This window comes from Bradysia coprophila, unplaced genomic scaffold (assembly GCF_014529535.1).
Source record: "Bradysia coprophila strain Holo2 unplaced genomic scaffold, BU_Bcop_v1 contig_138, whole genome shotgun sequence".
NCBI classification, from domain to species: Eukaryota; Metazoa; Arthropoda; class Insecta; order Diptera; family Sciaridae; genus Bradysia; species Bradysia coprophila.
The window spans coordinates 10,051,293-10,069,781 of record NW_023503409.1 but is presented as its reverse complement, the minus strand read 5'-3'; the positions used below and the strand labels follow the sequence as shown (position 1 = coordinate 10,069,781).

Below are 18,489 nucleotides of genomic sequence, written 5' to 3'. Positions count from 1 at the left end.
TTTTGAGGTAACACAAAAATACAATAGATTTCCACCAAAAATTTAAATTTTGGTATTGGAGCTAATTTATCACTTGGCTCATGGCGCTGGAAACGATAGCCCTGTCCATAAACAACATAGCCTACCCGACCTTTCATACAAAATCGTGTAGGTTATATTGTCTGTGGATGAAATCGTCGTCGATTGTGTTGTCAAAGTTCGTTTTTACCAAGGTTCTGAAAGAACAAGTTAAGACACTTTCGAGTTGACCACAAAGGCGGTGTGATCAAAATTTGCGTGTACCGCAAACTTGGTTTGGAAAATTTTATATGACGATTTCAACTAAACAAAAAAAAAATGGTTTTCAAGTTGACTTTTTAAACAATATACATGTCTGAATTGTCAAGATTTGTGCCTTCGTAAGTGTCTTAACCTGTTCTTTCAGAACCTTGGTTTTTACAGTTACTTGGAACAAACCTATAGGATAAAAAGATGTGGAAAATCAATTTTACGGTGAATAATAATTCACCGCAGCAATAGCTATGCGAATTAAGGTTCTGAAAGAATCAGTTTAAGACAACTCTGAGTTGATCACGAAGGCGGTGACACACAAATTGAGTTCAGCGGCTAGGAAGTTTATATGAAAAAGGCAACGTAACAAAAACAAAATTCCGGATTTTCCTAAAAAAACATTTTCTGCAAGTTGATTTCACACACAATCTGTACTGAGTGCGTTTATCGATTTCGGTGTCACCATGCATTGATGAAACGGTATCAAAACCATGCACTATAGGCACTATAGGGCAAGTGCAAACACCCATACATACACCTTACAGATGACGCTTTGGCGCTAAATAATTTGAAAATAACCAAAATGAAAACAAAACAACGCAACAACAAAACAATTGTTTATGAATGCAATAATTCATTAAATCAAAATCCGAAATTGGTATGCAATGGGTCGTTGCAGTCCTCCAATGTGTAAGGATCAATTCCATTGCAAAACTTCCTGCATTTCTCTTCATATCGATTTGATCTCTCCATTCTTAAAACTATGATGTCGTCACGTGACGTCATGACCTCTCGGAAGCCATTTCTCGTATTCCACATTGTTCGAAAATGATTGAAAGATTTGAGACATTATCCAGAGACGACACTTACGAGATACGATTCATTTCGCAAGAATTTCTGACAGCATTCCACCAACGAATTTGTAAGGCAAAACGACTTCGAAATAAAGATTTTCTTTCCATTTATTGTCATCTGTCTTTTTAAGAACGCCCCCTCACACACAGTTTTAAGTGTTTACGAGATAAAATTCATTACGCTAATTGAACTGGATCTAAAGCACATTTACAATACGAATCGGCCTTAAAACATGGATTTCGGATCGGTGCGATCGTCATCAGGAAATGGTGTTGAAGTAGCGCTTTTGTCGTACAGTACGTTGCCTTTCGGCGGTGCAGAATCACCACTGGCACCGTCACCACCGCCATACGATTTCGCTTCGTCATCCAGTACCTTCTGAATAGCTGCTTGAGATTTCATTTTATTGTCATAGTTCTGTAGAAATTCGACCACTTTGTGATGGCCGAACGTTTCAGCTTCATCCACTGGAGTGTTACCCCAACGATCCCGCGGGTCGTGTGGTACGTTACATTGTTCTGGCAAATGGAACGGAAAGCATTAGCACGACGCAATGTACACAATTACCTCAAAAATTCTAATTTACCGAGCAAAAATTCGACACATTCAAGATGTCCTTCTGATGCGGCTAAATGCAAAGCAGTTCTTCCGTCATAGTCACTCAATGTGATATCCATTCCAGACAGCTTATGTCTTCTAAGTGCAGTTACATCTCCACTAGCCGCTGAAAACAACAAGTTGACAATCGAAAGACCCTTCGTCTCGTAGCGATGTCGGCGAGGATCTTTTTTGTTTGTTGCATGTTTCAGGTTGTCGTAGCGATGGAAGTTGAAAATTTGAACTAGTTCCTATAGAAGTGTCGAAGTAGAACATCAAAATTGGGGAATTCCTTGGGGCAGGTCAGATTAACTGCACTTACTTCACAGAATTGAACTCCACGGCACGTATTGCCTAACGGATCCAACGGTGGCGACCAAACGAATATTCCCATAACATTCGGTATGACCACAAGCATTCCGCCGCTTACACCACTCTTAGCTGGTACGCCCACTTTGAATGCAAATTGTCCGGAATAATCGTACATGCCACAAGAATGCATCAACGATAAAACGTCTCTGACAACTTCGGGTCTCAGAACCTTTTCTTCAGTTATCGGACAGATGCCACCGTTGGCAAGCGTAGCTGTAAAATTTCTTTCCATTTTTAAACGCATCGACGAAACAAAGCAAAGTTTTCATTTTACCTGCTACAATTGACATCGAATCACAAGTTGATTCCATCGAACAGCACTGCAAGTTGGGATCAAATTATCATCTCTGAATAAGAACGACGGCAATATAGCAAGCGATAGACTCTGTCTTATGTGTATGGTTCGCATGAGTCAATTGAGTCAATCGCTTTACTATTTCCCAGTCTACAAATACCTGAAAATAGAAGTCCATGCACTCTCGAAGATTTGCCTTTTCCGGATAACATTTATGTTCGCGCATGTAAAATCCGAGGGCATAATTCCGATCAGCAGCCTCTCTTTCCGATAAGAACACCGCATTATTGAACCCGAAGTTGTCGCCACCCGATAATCTCTGTAAGAAACTTTAGTCTTAGGAATGTGATGAGCGAAATCGACTAAACGGATGCATTACCCTAAACCACTGCATCGTGTAATCAAACTTTTCAGCCAAAGTCATTTCCGGTTTTACCAACGTCTTCAGGAGAGAACACACTAATATCGCTCCAGCATTGATCATAGGATTGTGTGGCTTCTTATTGTAATCCAGCACCAGCTCATTGAAATTTCTTCCACTGGGCTCCTGTCCGACATACTGATGAACCAGATCTTGCCCTAATTTCTCTAGTGCAATGGCATAAGTCAACGGTTTGCTGCAACTTTGTAGAGTAAACGGAACGTTAACATCGCCGATAGAGAAACGTTGACCATCAATTGTACATACACTCACTCCCCAATAGTCTGTGGAAATCACGGTGGTGAATAACGAGAAATTCCAATGAATTTTCGACTAAAAATTTACCTGGGTTCACGCGCTGTAATTGGGGGATGTATGCAGCCACTTTGCCATCTCTGTTACTCTTACAATTCCAGTAAATCTCTTCTATGTCTTTAGTGAAGCCCAGAAAGTCAGGTATAACGAATTGATGTCGAAATGCCTTAGCTAGTAGAACAATATTCGGGGCCACTACCCTACATGGGTCATCGAAAATAATAAAAAAAAATAATTTTTCCACAAACACACACCCCCACACTTACGATTTAAAAGTTTCTCGATTTAGATTTTGAGTTTCCGGACTACCGCCCTCATAATTGGACATTCGATGCACTTTCCTGAGATTTTCCATCATTTCTACGATAGGTTTTTTTTGGAATTTTATTAATTGAACGAATTTAATAACTGAAAACCCAGACTTACCATGAATACGTGGATCATTCATGCGAATACCAGATGTTCGTAATGCGGCCAAAAATTTGCCCACTGGTAATGTATCCGAAGTGCTACTCCGGAACATGTCGAAGAGAACATCTTCGGAGTTCTTTTGATCGCTGTCTCGCTGACTGAAAATTTTTACCAAATTAGTCGAAAAGCATTAAAATTTTGAATAATTAAGCATGCGGGAGAAATACACAAAAGTGTGGCCTCATAACCTTTCACAAACTTGCCGCCTTTACCAACATAATTGATCAAATCTGTTACTTCCTTTGATCAAAGTATTTTCAACCGATTCAATCTAGACCTTATTTGACTATCTAAAGGCGACAAGGTCGAGAAAATTTATTTAAAAATTAAAGGCTATGCTTCCGACGCTGTCGATAACAGATGAAATAGCCATTCGTAAAAGTGTAATGTTTTCTAAAGATTTGATTGTATGTGAGGATCAGCTGAAAAACAGCTGAAGCAAATTCATGCTGAAAATTCACTGCCTCTGACTGTAGTGAAGCATGCATGGGAAAATTTAAAGATTTTTTTCCTTAAAAAATCGTGGTGGTATCCATATTGGATGTCTCATCTGAAAATTCAGACTCACAAGTTTTATTCAAGTGTTTAATTATATGTCATCGGAGGACATTTTTAGATTTCATCAGTCAGGGGCTATCATTTCTGATCAATATGCACACAGATCTAACGATCGGAGGACATACAATAATGACATCGACCTATGGGATGTTCGATCAAATGATACATAGGGTGTAGCGGTTTTACAAAATGTGTTAGTTCTGTTAAGGCTCAGCCGGAAATCCACTCAGCTGGTCCATCTGATCATTTTATGGAAGAATTTTTTTTTCAAACTTTGATTTTGTGCTGCCGCCAGATCGATTTTTGAAAATTTCGTCGTTTTCGGTCCACGTCACATATATCGATTTTGTACGGTGGGCTCAGTGTACATAAAAAGTTAGGTCCACATGGTAATCTAATCTCCAGACTTCACAGATTATTTCACAAAAAAGATCAAGTCTAAAAAATATTTTTTGAGTTCATGACTGATCGTCAAAGTTCCCCGATGGTGATTTTGAGACTTTAATCTCGCCACAAAATTTGATGAAAATGTGCAAAAATGTAAATTAAACTTTAAATATGCTAAATGGACCGCGGTGAGTCAAATACAACATCTGATTTGAATTGGGACACCTAAATTTGATATTTATCTGACAAAAAGTTGTGTTTTTGGTACATGGAATATTGGTGGCGAAAGTCGAATTACCTCAAATCAATAATTTTTTTAGCTTAGAATGTATTCCCAGGTTCTGACAATGCGAAACCTTCAATTTTAAGCGTTTTCTAAGCTAATTTACGTACTGTTGACAAGTTCTAGAGCCAGTGGCTACGTCCCTTTACATTTTCAAATTTTGATGTATTTAATGTTGTAAATTAGCTTAGAAAACGCTTAAAATTGAAGGTTTCGCATTGTCAGAACCTGGGAATACATTTTAAGCTAAAAAATTATTGATTTGAGGTTATTCGACTTTCGCCACCAATATTCCATGTACCAAAAACACAACTTTTTGTCAGATAAATATCAAATTTAGGTGTCCCAAATCAAATCAGATGTTGTATTTGACTCACCGCGGTCCATTTAGCATATTTAAAGTTTAATTTACATTTTTGCACATTTTCATCAAATTTCGAGGCGAGATTAAAGTCTCAAAATCACCATCGGGGAACTTTGACAATCAGTCATGAACTCAAAAAATATTTTTTAGACTTGATCTTTTTTGTGAAATAATCTGTGAAGTCTGGAGATTAGATTACCATGTGGACCTAACTTTTTATGTACACTGAGCCCACCGTAAAAAATCTATTTATGTGACGTGGACCGAAAACGACGAAATTTTCAAAAATCGATCTGGCGGCAGCACAAAATCAAAGTTTGAATTTTTTTTTTCTTCCATAAAATGATCAGATGGACCAGCTGAGTGGATTTCCGGCTGAGCCTTAAAAGAACTAACACATTTTGTAAAAACCGCTACACCCTATGATACAAGTCATGTTGTGTGGTAAATTATGTGGAGGAGGGAGAAATGAAGAAGAACATGTGAAGTCATACAGTTGACCGACTGATAATATCGAATGGATTTTACCTATATTCAAAGCTATGAACTTTCTAAATCAATTCATACCAACTGCGAATGAATCGAAGGGGAAACTACGCTGGCAAATATTCGGACAGGTGCTATTTGCTATTGGCGCCAATAGAAGGAAATAGATATACGTCAATAGACACGAATAGCGACTATGTGGGACAAGATTTGCTCGCATCGTTTCCCCATCGGAATGAATGTAGGATAAAATTGAAATTCTCCTGCATGCTCCAACGATATTTTCAATCACGTTACATAAACGCACGTCAGAAACATTTAACATCTGAACACACGCTACAGATTTTTTGTCTAAATAAACTAAATTAAACGGACGTGACCTTAAAACAACAGATTAAAAATAGAGTCAATTAACATCGACGCCTTAATAATTTCAGATTTTTATCTACATAAAATTGACATCGTGACATAACAATACAGCAAACGAACATCTCTAAAAATTGAAATTTAATTTTCCATATACTCACATTATCTCATAATGGGAATAGTTCCTATCAGGATGGCAGATTGAAAGTAAAGTAAGTGAAAAATTGCAATCAATTAACTGTTTGAATCATCAACAAAATGATATGGCAGTAGCGTACAAAAGCATACAAAATGGTAAAATTAAAGAATAAATTTCACAATGATAAGAGTTATGTCTTGCATCGATTCCGCGACATCTTCTTTATTACCCTAATCCCAACAAAAAACTCTTCGAGAAAAGTGTGACGCAGTCTTTGAAATACAATTTCTAAAATGAATGATATCGCTAGAGTTGACGCTTTCAGCTTCGTTACGCAAAAATTAAATTTTACACCCAATTAGTTCAAACAAGCTGGCTTAGGTTTTCTCATCATCTGCCAAATAATTTTTACAAAAAAAAAAAATTTGACTGGAAACAACCAAAATTTTACCAAAAAAATCTGCGTCGCATGCGGCAGATAAATTTTCTTGCTGGTCTGTTCCTGAACATCTGCCACTTTGCGACGCAGATTTTTTTGGTAAAATTTTGGTTGTTTCCAGTCTAATTTTTTTTTTGTAAAAATTATTTGGCAGATGACAGGCCGCGTCTCAAAAAATTTTCTTCGTTCTTTTTTTGGAAGTTAGACTGCGTCAAGTCCTCCGCTATCGCTCCGGACATGATTATACAAAAACAAAATATTTCTCTCAACCTTCATTATACCCGTACTCCTAAGCTGGCCTCGGCAGGCAACATTGCAAACATTTTTTTATCGTGAAAACATTAAAGTAAACCGTACCTACTGTGGAAAGTTTACAGTTTTTTTTTTGTTAAATTATTTTACGATTCTGTTTTGTGAATAATTTTGTGTAGTGTGAAAAACTCAAGTTAGACTGCAATCCAGAGACTATTTTTTCTCACAAATTTCACAAAATGTTTGTTTTCTTAACTTCGTAGCTGGAAATTTTGAGCAATATATGTGAAAATTGTCAGCACTTTAGCCACAAGTTAGGAACAGGATTTCATAGTCCAGAATTGCGATACTCATTTTTACAAGCGGCACTTTTACGCACTAGTGCGTTAAAACATTTATGAAAATCCGTTTTCTCACGACTTTGGAAGCACTACTGTACGTTAATGGATATGTGTCATAATTACACATCTATAGCATAATAAAGCCATTTGTAACGAGATTCATGCAACTTTTTATGCAACAGTCTGTTGAACAGAGACGTCTAAAGTTCGCAGTTTTCGAAGTTATGATGCTGAGTTGCATAATGATTATTTATGACATTGAGTGCAAATTACTTCATTGTGACACGCAGACTGCAGAAAGTGTATAATAATACTCATTCTTATTAAAGTAATTTGCACCAAGATTCATAGAACGATTTATGTAACAGATGCATCTAAGTTTGCAAATTGTGCTGAGTTGCATGAAAGTTTTTTTTTAAAACATTTTTCAACGTAATTCTAAAATCAAATAGTCCCTGCTGCAATCCTCCATCAATTCACACAAAAACTTTCCACGTCCGGTGCAATATTATCACATTAGGTACCCTACCTGATGAACTTCGTCAAAAGCTTAACGAAAGCTTCTTTTTGCAGAGCAATGTCAGCATTTACAGCACCCATTCTTCCCTTTTCTCTGTTCACACCATTCTCATGGTTCACATAACTCATGTTTGAACACCTTACAATTTTTCACACAAAATCATTAAACGTTTTTTTATTGACCGCCTGATGTGTTTCGATGAACGTGATCTGTGACACTAATTTGGTCTTTCAGACAGTTCCTTCGTTCAATAGAAAAAAAAATCGAATCCACTGAATTACATATCAACTAAGGGCACTAATTTTAAGATCAAATATTTTTCTCTAAACATTTTGCTAACCACTTAAATAAAGAAACGACGAAGAACTGGCAAATAATTAGACTGTTCAGAAATCATACAGAGATATTTGTAAATTAAAACCATCATATTACTTTAGCAATTATTTATGTAAAACTGTGACCGGGGGGACAACGTTTTTTTTGTGTTACATTTATTAGGGATATTGTGCATGCAACTTAACGATCGACCTAAATTTTCTCACCATTCTAAGAGTTATTCTCCGATAAACGAAAGACAGTGAAGTGGAGTTTAAATGGTATTACTCATTAATAAGGGAAATTTTAATTCAGAATACCAAAAATCAGGAAAAATTTTTAGGAAACGTAAATTAGGAAAAATATTTACGAAACCAAATATTGGGAAAATGTGAAATTGGGAAAACATAAAACAAGTAACACGAAAAATATGAAAAGTTGGAAGAAAAATTAGTTTTTTTTCCATGAGAGTTGCATAGACTCTCACCAATAACTCGCCATTCGATGATGTCGACTATATTCGAGGATATCGACTACATTCGAGTACATCGTCTTTATTAGAAGACATCGACTATATTCGAGTACATCGACAATATTAGATGACATCTACAAATATATTGACTATATTTGAGGACATCGACTATCTTCGAGAACATCTTCTATATTCAATGAAGTCGACTATATTCGAGAATGTCGACTATATTCAAGGACATCTAGTATATTCGAGGACATCGACTATATTCGAGGACATCGACTATATTCGAGAACATCGACTATAGTAGAAGACATCGACTATATTCGAGAACATCGACTATAGTAGAGGACATCGACTATATTCGAGGACATCGACTACGGTCGAGGATGTCGACTATATAACGTGACATCGACTATATTCGAGGATATCGACTATATTAGATGACATCTACTATATTCAAAGAAGTTGACTGTATTAGAGGACTTCTACTACATTCGAGGATGTCGACTATATTACGTGACATCGACTATATTCAAGGACATATTCAAGCGGGGTCGAGGGGCGGCAGCCACCGCAAAGGGGGGTCAAGGGGGGAGTATCCCCCCTTGCACGTCCTTATAAACTTTGATGTGGATATTTTGTCCGAAATTTATTTTGTCCCGAAACTCATTACAATTTCTGATTCATGGTTTTCTTAATGCTTAATGCTTCCTAATAAGTGGAGTTCCTGATTAATTTTTCCTGATTTGTGTTTACTGAATAATGTTTCCTGATTTTTGTCTACTGATTATTGGATTCCTGATTTTTGTCTTCCTAATTAATTCATACATCCAGTTTAAATACGTGTCCCGACGTGAACGTAACAATCTTCTGTGATATGCACAATCTCTCTAATACGTTTTCATTAATGATGTTACGAAACGTAAATTCCTTGATAAGAATGATGTGTTTAATATTCGAATATTAATGTTGATTACGTTTATACTCAAAAACGAGTGCGCAACAATCACAGTGAAAAAGTGGGACCTTTGTGTTGCCAAGAAAAATTAACTGAAGATCGACGAGAGATTTAAAGCTATTTTGTTGACTAATTAACCTATTTGTGTTACCATTCGACTTTTGTAGTGCGAACAGGTTCACAAACTATGTATTCCATCACTACAAACACTTGGCGAATATAACATGGGACATTTTACGTTATAGTTTCTGTGGACTCGATTGTTTCCATTTGTCCCTTAATATTTTCCGTCTTCTCAAAATTATGTCAGATTCGGCCCTTTAAATAAAACTTTTGGAAAGCTTTTTGCTTCGGTCCCGTAGCTTTAGCAAAGACACTACAATTGTCCAACATTGTAACTTGTTTGTTACTTCGTCGATCTTCGTCTGGGAATATTCCCTCAAAGTAAAGTCGATTTTTCAGAGAACAGGACATGTACCCGTCTGGTAGAAGCGAATACTTTTTTTTAGTGAATCCGGGCCAGTAATCGTGATAACGTTTCCACGAGTTTTCAAAATTTTTGTGGATCTTAAGAATCGCGAAAATTCATGAAAATTCGGGAAAGTGTTTTCAGGGTGGGCGCACCAGTCTTTGGACGTCGGACACTTACTGTTCTTTCATTGATAAACGTTTTAATGAACGGAAGAACAAAAGGTGTCCGGTGACAGTACTCGTACATGTCTGGAGACTCGTGACGCTACTACAAATCTGAGTGAATCTCTGGGTATAAAAATCATGTGTCACCGTCATACGTCCTTGGAATAAAATGTCAATTTTCCATTTAAAATTAAAACTCTGCTCCTCTAGTGGAGCTACAGCATCACTCGCTCTTAAAACTCTTGTACAATACATTTTGTCGAAAGGTAATGTAGACTTCATCATCACCCATTAGTCTGCGCGAAAATCTTTCCACTTCATGTTCAAACTTTCTGTTAATGTAAATGCAATACGATTCCGTTTAGTGTGTACTGTGTAGCAAATGTGATAGCTAACAATCCGATGATGTACGTATGACTCAAAGATAAGATTAAATTTCGGAAAATTAATTTATGGAATGCGTGATGACATGACTAAGCTCAAGCGAAATTCTTATCAATTTTATCTTACCTATCATCTAGTGGATTTATTCGTAGACTCTTGCGTTGAAATTGTGAAAAGTCACGCTTTAGCTGAAAAAGTGAAAGAAAGAAAAATTCCATCAGAAAAGAACACCTTAACTGTTAAGGCCTAACATAATCATTTAAAATGAGCTTAAAGAGCTGCAAGTTTAACGATTCGCATAGATTACAATTCGGCATGTAGGGGGTGTGTCGTGTCACCTTTCAAGCTGTCTTTATAATGGAAAGAAACAGCAGAATTACACATAATGAAGCGAGTCGCAATTCTCTATGATTCACAACGGCAGATTACAAAAAATTAGTTCAACGATCGCTCAACGAAATTTCATCATCCCATTCTGGCGCATTGATAAAGTATTTATTGTTTTTATAAGAGGCAATCACACGACAAATATTTGTCTTCTCGATAATACCAAAAAAAAATTAATGGGCCCGTCTATGCTGACCTTTGGCATAGGATTTGTTTATCAACATTTATTTATGTGTGTCGTTTCATTTTCATTTACAACCTTACACATGACAACTACCGATGTTCGACGTTCAGCGAAATTGCGCTTTCCGAATTGAATTATTTTTGGAAAATGCGAATGGCGAATTTCTTAATGCACACTGGCTGTATCTTACACGCATAACACTTCCTTCAATGTGTGAGATTTCAATTCGTGTCTACTTGTTTCAGCTTATAACAAATCAATCTGAACACGGGATCTCGGAGCAATGGTCGTAATAATCGATTGCAATTTCAAATCACTCAACCTCACCTTCAAGTTAACATTGTGCTGACTTCTTTCCTCGTTATATCCATTTCTTATCGCCGTTTTCGAGACTGCACATTGTAGTAACGTTGAGAAACATTTCAGATCGACATGTTTAACGGGCATATTAGGGAAATGCCTAAATGTGATAGCTAATGTGTTGTTCAACATTGCGAAGGAGTGGTGTTTCTGATATGTTCAATTTATAATCAAAATAGACTCTCTCGTACACAGCACTTTTATATGTATTTTCGATAGATTCGCGACTGCACCAAACACACGAAAGATAATTTAATTAAACGTCTGATATCGTTGAATCAACATTTTCACGGTGAATTTAAAAAGGAAAAATGGAGCAACTTTTAGCGACAAAAAAAAAATAATTCCACCAAAAATAACTGTATGTGTCACAAGACACTATGGCCTACTACTGCATAGTGTATAACACGGTGTACATACCTATAGAAACGACGTATCTATAGATATCAAAAAAAGAAGAAAATTATGCGTACAAGTGGGATTTTGAATTGAGAAAATTCGGAAATAGTAAAACTGTAGAGGCATGCCTGTAGAGTGGACATGCGCATTTAGGTGCATTTATACTTGTTTAGTTTCTTCTGCTTGCATAATATACGATAAAAATTGATAGACCATCGTTCTGTGTGTTATGAGAACATTGTCAAAATTATCCAATTGAAATGACCTAGATATAAACTTGAAGCATCTTGGTTAGGGGGGTCCAAAATCGTATGGGAAAATAAAAGTAACGAGAAAGTTGGCGGACCCCGGGGAAAACGAACCTATATGACCCACTGATAAAAAATGTATATGGGGCCGATGCGATCCGAGTTCGTTTAGGGGTCTCTCAATGATGAAATATGTGAAAAACCGCGAAAATTAGGGTTAAAGAAAAATTGAACGTAACTAACTGATGCTGAGGTCACTTGTTAAGATGAGTTGGTTTATTTCACTTCAGAGTAGTCCAAAGAGACTGATTTAATGATTTCTAAGTGCATTCGCATCTCTCAAGTCAGTCAGAGTAGCCCAACCTGTTCAGTGAACAGTGTTCAGTGAACACTGTTCACCCAGTTTTTGGGCTTTTCCAAAACATTTATCGGTTGTACATCGGATATATTTATATCTAACGAGAGCTTACGGCATAAGCTTTCATTGCAAAAAGAAATTTTTTCGAAAACAATTTTTTGAAGCTATATAGAAATCGATTTTAGTGCAAAAATTCAAGGTCGCGAACTCAGGCAAATTTCAAATGACTTTTGCGACAAAGCGCCAACTCAAAACTTGTTGTGTGAGAGCTCATTTGAAAGCCACTGTCATTACCTTTACAACGACACCTAACACTTAACTGAAAAAGTAACTAAGCATGACTTTGTATTCCTTGGAAATTATCTGTGGATTTTTGCCTATATCAATATTGTTAGGTGAGCCCAGACGATAGAAAAATTCCAAAAAATTAAAACAACGCATTTTTGTTGCTCTTGCATCTAATCTAAGTTGTCTGGACCAAAAAAGTTTGATATTGTCGCTAAAAAATTTTTCACATGCAAAGTAATGGAATAAACGTATGGAAAATCACAGCATTTTTTCACATATTTCGTCCTTGAGCGACCCCTAAACCAACTCGGATCGCATCGGCCCCATATACATTTTTTATCAGTGGGTCATATAGGTTCGTTTTCCCCGGGGTCCGCCAACTTTCTCGACACTTTTATTTTTTGGACCCCCCTAATCTTGGTCAGAAAAGCTGAAGAAGTGGAAAAGCCAAGTTTCAGATATTCGGAATTCGGCGCTCGAACTTTCTTTACATTATTCGGTTCAAGGCAGCTCTCTAGCAAAATCATACCAATTGTTTACAATTCTAAAATAACGAAATTTACAAGCGGACACTGTACGATTTTTGGCCCCCTAATTTTGTAAACAATTGGTGTGGTATTGCTAGAGAGCTGCCTTGTTCGGTTGCATATTTTATATTATTCCACTGTCGTCCTATCCCAATCACCAGTGAAGTATGTCACACCTTTTAATATAATTGTTTTGAAAAAATTGATAAAAAATCTACTACTTCATCATTCATGCACGTTTCCTGTCCGAACACATTTCTCGATGCATTTCGGCCTTTCACAGGCTATATAATGTTCTAGAAACGTTTTTCTTATGTCAAAAAGAAGCGATTAGGCGATGCTCGCAAAACTCCATACAAAAATTCAACCACCCTAGTATGCATATCGTCAGCACGATGATCGAATCTAATTCTTTTCAAAACGGATAGAACAATACCCTCTAAATTTGGGTATTGGATAGAAACATAAAACTTCAGTACTGTGGAATAAGTACAAAACCGGCGAGAGGCTATTCATTCAACCATTTCACATTTTCATATCAGATGTATGCGCCCGTTTCCTTTTCTAGATGGCTTATCAGTCTCCGGCATCTCTACACTTAATTCGAGCGTAAAAAGACCCGGGTAGATGCTGTGACAGGATAAAGTAAGGTAAAAGTGCGAATGGACAAATGTTTATGAATTTGGAGTAAGTACAGCAAATATAACATTGTAAATTGACGCGTAAATGTCCAGAGGTAGCCAGATAAATTCTAATCTAATTGTAAACGATGCCACAAGTTTTCATAGAGACTTCCTCGACCTAATCAATCGAATCAATGTACCCACGTTAAAACAAATTATTGAAAACGGCTATTAGCGGCTTACTTTCATTGTTTTAAATTTGTCTGTTGCGGCGAATTATCAGGTGTCATCAGAAATTGTATTCTTCAATACCATCATAGCAGTGAACCGTGTCGGTTCAATAAATACTGTTTATTTTGTGGCAGATATTAGATAGTGATAGGCCAAAAATATCCGGACGGCTGTCATCTGTTATCGACAACGACAGCAAGAATAAGCGTTAAGCTCTGACCAGTGAGGTTTTATTAAGCGAAAAGCACGTTCAAAACAAATGAAGTAAAAGATTACTGAAATAATTCTTTGAAAATCTTTGATCAAATGAAGTAATAGTTTGAGTAGTAGAACTGTTAATATGTTTGCCGTCTGTGACAGGTTAAAAATCTGCTGTTGTGTTTGGTTCAGTGTTCAATTTAGTGGAACTATTTTCCAATGATCTCTCTCGTTTGTTGATTGTATGATCCATGATGGTAAAGAGCCTTGCGAATATTTTACCGTAATATACACGGGGGAAAAACACTGTCACACAATTGAATGTTTGGGATCAAATACTTTTGAGAAAACTGTGACGGAAAAATTCGTTTGGCGTTTGGATCCTATGAGCCTGTGAATCTGCTTGGTACCTACTTGGTACTGTTGATCAATAATAACTCTAATTTTTGCTGATGTCTTTACCTCGGAGAAACTGCCTTTGAAGTTGTTTTAAGACAAGGAAATTCAATTTCGCATGGTCGGGTCAAATTATATTACCTTATGCACATACGGAAGTGATTTATTTACGTAGGAAACACTCTCAGGTTGACAGCCAACATACAGATGCTCTAAGCATATACAGTCGATTGGTATTTCACCATCACAAAACTCGATTTCCAGTCATAGGCTAAAATGCTTCAGCTATTCGTAGTGCCTGTGAATAGTAGTTTCTACTTTGATCGAAGGACAAGTGCCCTGGAGATGCATAGCGAAACGTCCGATGTAGCACTGATTACGCACGCAACTCTACATTTTTATTTTTACATCACAATTGAATTTTATCTGAACAAAGACAGTCGTTTGATGCTCGGTAACCGACCATCGGAGCTAACCAAACCAAGTTGAATGTCTTTAATTTCCGGTAATCCTTCAATATTTCCACGAGCAGCCACCGATGGTGGAGACGACAAAAATCGTCTGGCCACACGTTGAATATCGTCAGCTTGGATGGCTTCTACAAAAAGAACCCAGGACATTAGACACAGATAGTCCTCCTTTTCGGATTGCTTGGTACTCACCGATTTCTTTGATAAAATGCTCGGGACGCTTTCGACTTCCCGTCGCAAGTACCTGTCTTCCAACATCTTCGAAAACAACCGGACGTGCTTCCAAATTCATTAACAGCATCGATTGCAATTGTGTTTTGGCTCGACGTAACTCCTGATCGCCCGGTTTTGTTGCCATTGTGACCAATTCCTTTGTGATAACTTCTACCATTCCACGGACATGGTTTGGTGGTGCGCTGGCGTGAATGCAAAATAGACCGGAATCGTTGTATGCATGATTGTAGGCTGTTGCGCTGTACATCCAGTGGTATCGATTTAATACATTTGTGTACAGTCTTGTGTACATTCCTTTGCCAGGACCACCGGCAGAAAATGATCCACCTCCTCCCATCATAATGTTAAGAACGCAAGCGGAAATAAAGTCATTGTCCTGATGAGAACAGCCCTCGAGACCTGTAATGAAACGAACATTCGGAAATCGAACCGAATAGCGACTGAATCACAACCACATACCAATAACAACATGAGCTAATTCGGGAAGTCCAGCCGCTGCATAAATCGGTATCTCACACTCTTCAGTAATAGCACCGCCAGTATACTGAGCTATCGAAGTGTCAACGGAATCAGCTCCTTTCTGTAAAATTGTTTCGACATTCCAGGTCGCAGTGTTGGGCAAGAAATATTTCTCGACATTTTTCACTAATTCATCGTGATTGACTCCAACGCCAGCCACAACCATTCTTTCCGGTGTATGATGATGTTTCAAGTAGGTTAACAACGTCTGACGACTGATCCTTGTTCCGTTTTCTTCGGGACAAAGTTTCGGTAATCCAAGAGTGTTGTCGTGATATGCAGCTGCATGAATCATATCCATCAACAGCGGCTCTTGTTCTGGTCGCATATTCAGTGATTCTAATTCAAATAAAATGGCTTGTCGTGCTAAATCCACCTCGAAATCTTGTAACTGCGGTCTCAGGACTACTTCGGATAATACCCGAGTCACGGCTTCTAAGCCACGGCTGTCAACACTCGCTGCATACACGAACGTATCTCGTGAACTCTGACAGTCACAGATGCCACCATGTTGCTCCAGTTCTCTTAAAATATTGTCTTTGTCCGCGTACGCTTGGGTAGAATTAAAGGCCAATTTCTCAAGAAAATGTGAAATTCCACTTGGATAGGCGACTTCATAACGCGGACCGGAATTAATGACAACACCGACCGTACAGAATTGACCAAATCGATTTTCCGATGCGACTTTCAGTCCATTTGGAAGTGTTGTCACTTGCGTTTGATTATATTCTGGTTTGGCAACTGCGTATGTCACTGGTGGAAGATTCGGCAGGGGATCCGATAATGGTGGCAATTTGGTAACGATATCATTCGAAGGAATGTTAACGGTGGAACCTCCAGCACTGGCTTTTCCTGTATCTAAGTCTGTTTGTCGCGGTGTGGATGTTGTGTAATATCTGAAAAGGCTGTGAAGAGCAAGAGAAAGAATTTACTTTCTGAACACGTAAATGAGGTTATGAAAGACAGATCTGTCGGTCATTTTATTGATTTACTTTTGTTTGTTTGCATACAACTGCCTGGTTAGCTTTGAGATCCTGAGTGCCATGTTAGAAGTTAATCACGATCGTCGAACACAATTATTAAAGCAAATGCAAATTTGAAAAAAATCGTGAAACACTTCGCAATCACAATACAAGTTCTTGTTTGATAAATGTCAAAATGTCACATACTCACTCACACACGCACATTATTTGAAAACATCTGTGTATGCGGTAAATGACAGACATTTTGTACTAGACCAAATGCAACAAACGTAACAAAAATAAACTTTAAAAAGTCCAGTGAAGATGTCGCGGTCCATCATAATGTTCGAGTCCTTCGAGTCACCGTAAAATATGTCAGGTTATTTTGCATGTACTGCTGGTCAGTTCAATAATAACTTCTGAGACCTTATTTTGCTTTGATCCTTACCAAAAATTGAAACATCAGTGTGTACGTTATCTTAACTTATGTATTCACCGAAATGCTAGGTTCAACCAGAAAACGAGATAAAATCAGCATAGAAGGCTGTAAAAATCACGATCTCCCTAATATGGAGGATTTTTATAAAAAACACCTCGCGTAATGATTGTCACTATTCATCTGTTATCGATAACGACGACTAAAATAAAATAATGTCAAGCTCTGCGTATGATCCTTGTGTTTAAGTAGAGTGAGATGGAAAATCAACTATGGATCTGCTGTCATCGATAATACAAAAGAATCTGACAGCAGACCCCGAGATGGAACAATAGGTTGTCGGTTCGCCATCTCTATCACTTAAACACTCTATAGTAAGATGAATGTTAAAAAATTGAAGTACAAGATTTGAAATCAACCGAAACACGTTGAAGTTAATTGCGGCTTGTCAACTTTCGGCACCCTGGACTTTACTTAAATTGTCGAGGAATGTCTACAAATAAATTTCTAAAAATCTAGAATTCCGTTTTGGATTTTTAGAAATTTATTTGGAGGCATTCCTCGACGATTTAAGTAAAGTCCAGGGTGACGAAAGTTGACAAGCCGCAATTAACTTAAACGTGTTTACTTTGATCGTTGGAAGTAATAGACCCGATAATAATACTTGTCGTCTGCAACAGTTTAATAGGACATTACGTCCTTGTTTGGAGATTGTTATTTTGCCTAGATGGAGGCTTGTCCCTCGTGGCAAAATAACAACCTCCAAACAATTACGGAAGGTATTTTACTTGCGAAAATGAAAATTATCGCAAGCGTCAACGGTGTGCCTCTTGCGAAAATTTTATGAAATGAATTTTACCACGACAGAGTAAAGTTAACCAGGCAGGAGCGCTGATTTGACTAGGGACCTGAATAATCTAGTAGCTCTCTATATTTTTTGCGAATGAAATTTTATCTACCTAGGTGAAATAATAGCAGTGAAAAAGTGCTATTATTTCGCCGTCGGTAGATAAAATAGCTTATTCACCTCTGTCCAAATGTTTATTTAGACACTTGGGGTTATAACATTCGCCTCCGGCTAATGCAATAACTCCCCAAGTGTCTAAATAAACATGTGGACAGAGGTGAATAATCTACTATTTCCATTTTTGTCAGTGTTCATTTAAGTTC

The 18,489-nt window shown here is 37.5% G+C and overlaps 2 protein-coding genes across 5 annotated transcripts; both read right to left on the bottom strand.

Moving 5' to 3' along the window:
• Positions 1-1,214: 1,214 nt before the first annotated feature.
• LOC119074079 (glutaminase kidney isoform, mitochondrial) lies at positions 1,215-11,823 on the bottom strand. 4 transcript variants are annotated; one of them, XM_037180025.1, is made up of 12 exons: positions 11,398-11,823; positions 10,626-10,687; positions 6,202-6,225; positions 3,552-3,694; positions 3,392-3,485; positions 3,156-3,325; positions 2,769-3,094; positions 2,550-2,708; positions 2,369-2,414; positions 2,045-2,307; positions 1,712-1,973; positions 1,215-1,643 (listed from the first exon to the last, which is right to left on the bottom strand). In XM_037180025.1, exons 1-12 carry the CDS (start codon positions 11,560-11,562, stop codon positions 1,351-1,353), a joined length of 2,007 nt encoding a protein of 668 aa, XP_037035920.1. In that variant the 5' UTR covers positions 11,563-11,823; the 3' UTR covers positions 1,215-1,350. The 4 variants fall into 4 exon arrangements, with proteins under 4 accessions (XP_037035920.1, XP_037035921.1, XP_037035923.1 ...); XM_037180026.1 differs by lacking the exon at positions 6,202-6,225; XM_037180028.1 differs by lacking the exons at positions 6,202-6,225; positions 10,626-10,687 and having other exon boundaries at positions 11,398-11,821.
• Positions 11,824-15,074: 3,251 nt separating this feature from the next.
• On the bottom strand, positions 15,075-17,091 carry LOC119074085 (mitochondrial-processing peptidase subunit alpha). The gene is made up of 4 exons (XM_037180040.1): positions 16,914-17,091; positions 15,862-16,826; positions 15,361-15,801; positions 15,075-15,296 (listed from the first exon to the last, which is right to left on the bottom strand). Exons 1-4 carry the CDS (start codon positions 16,964-16,966, stop codon positions 15,121-15,123), a joined length of 1,635 nt encoding a protein of 544 aa, XP_037035935.1. The 5' UTR covers positions 16,967-17,091; the 3' UTR covers positions 15,075-15,120.
• Between the last annotated feature and the right edge of the window lie 1,398 nt (positions 17,092-18,489).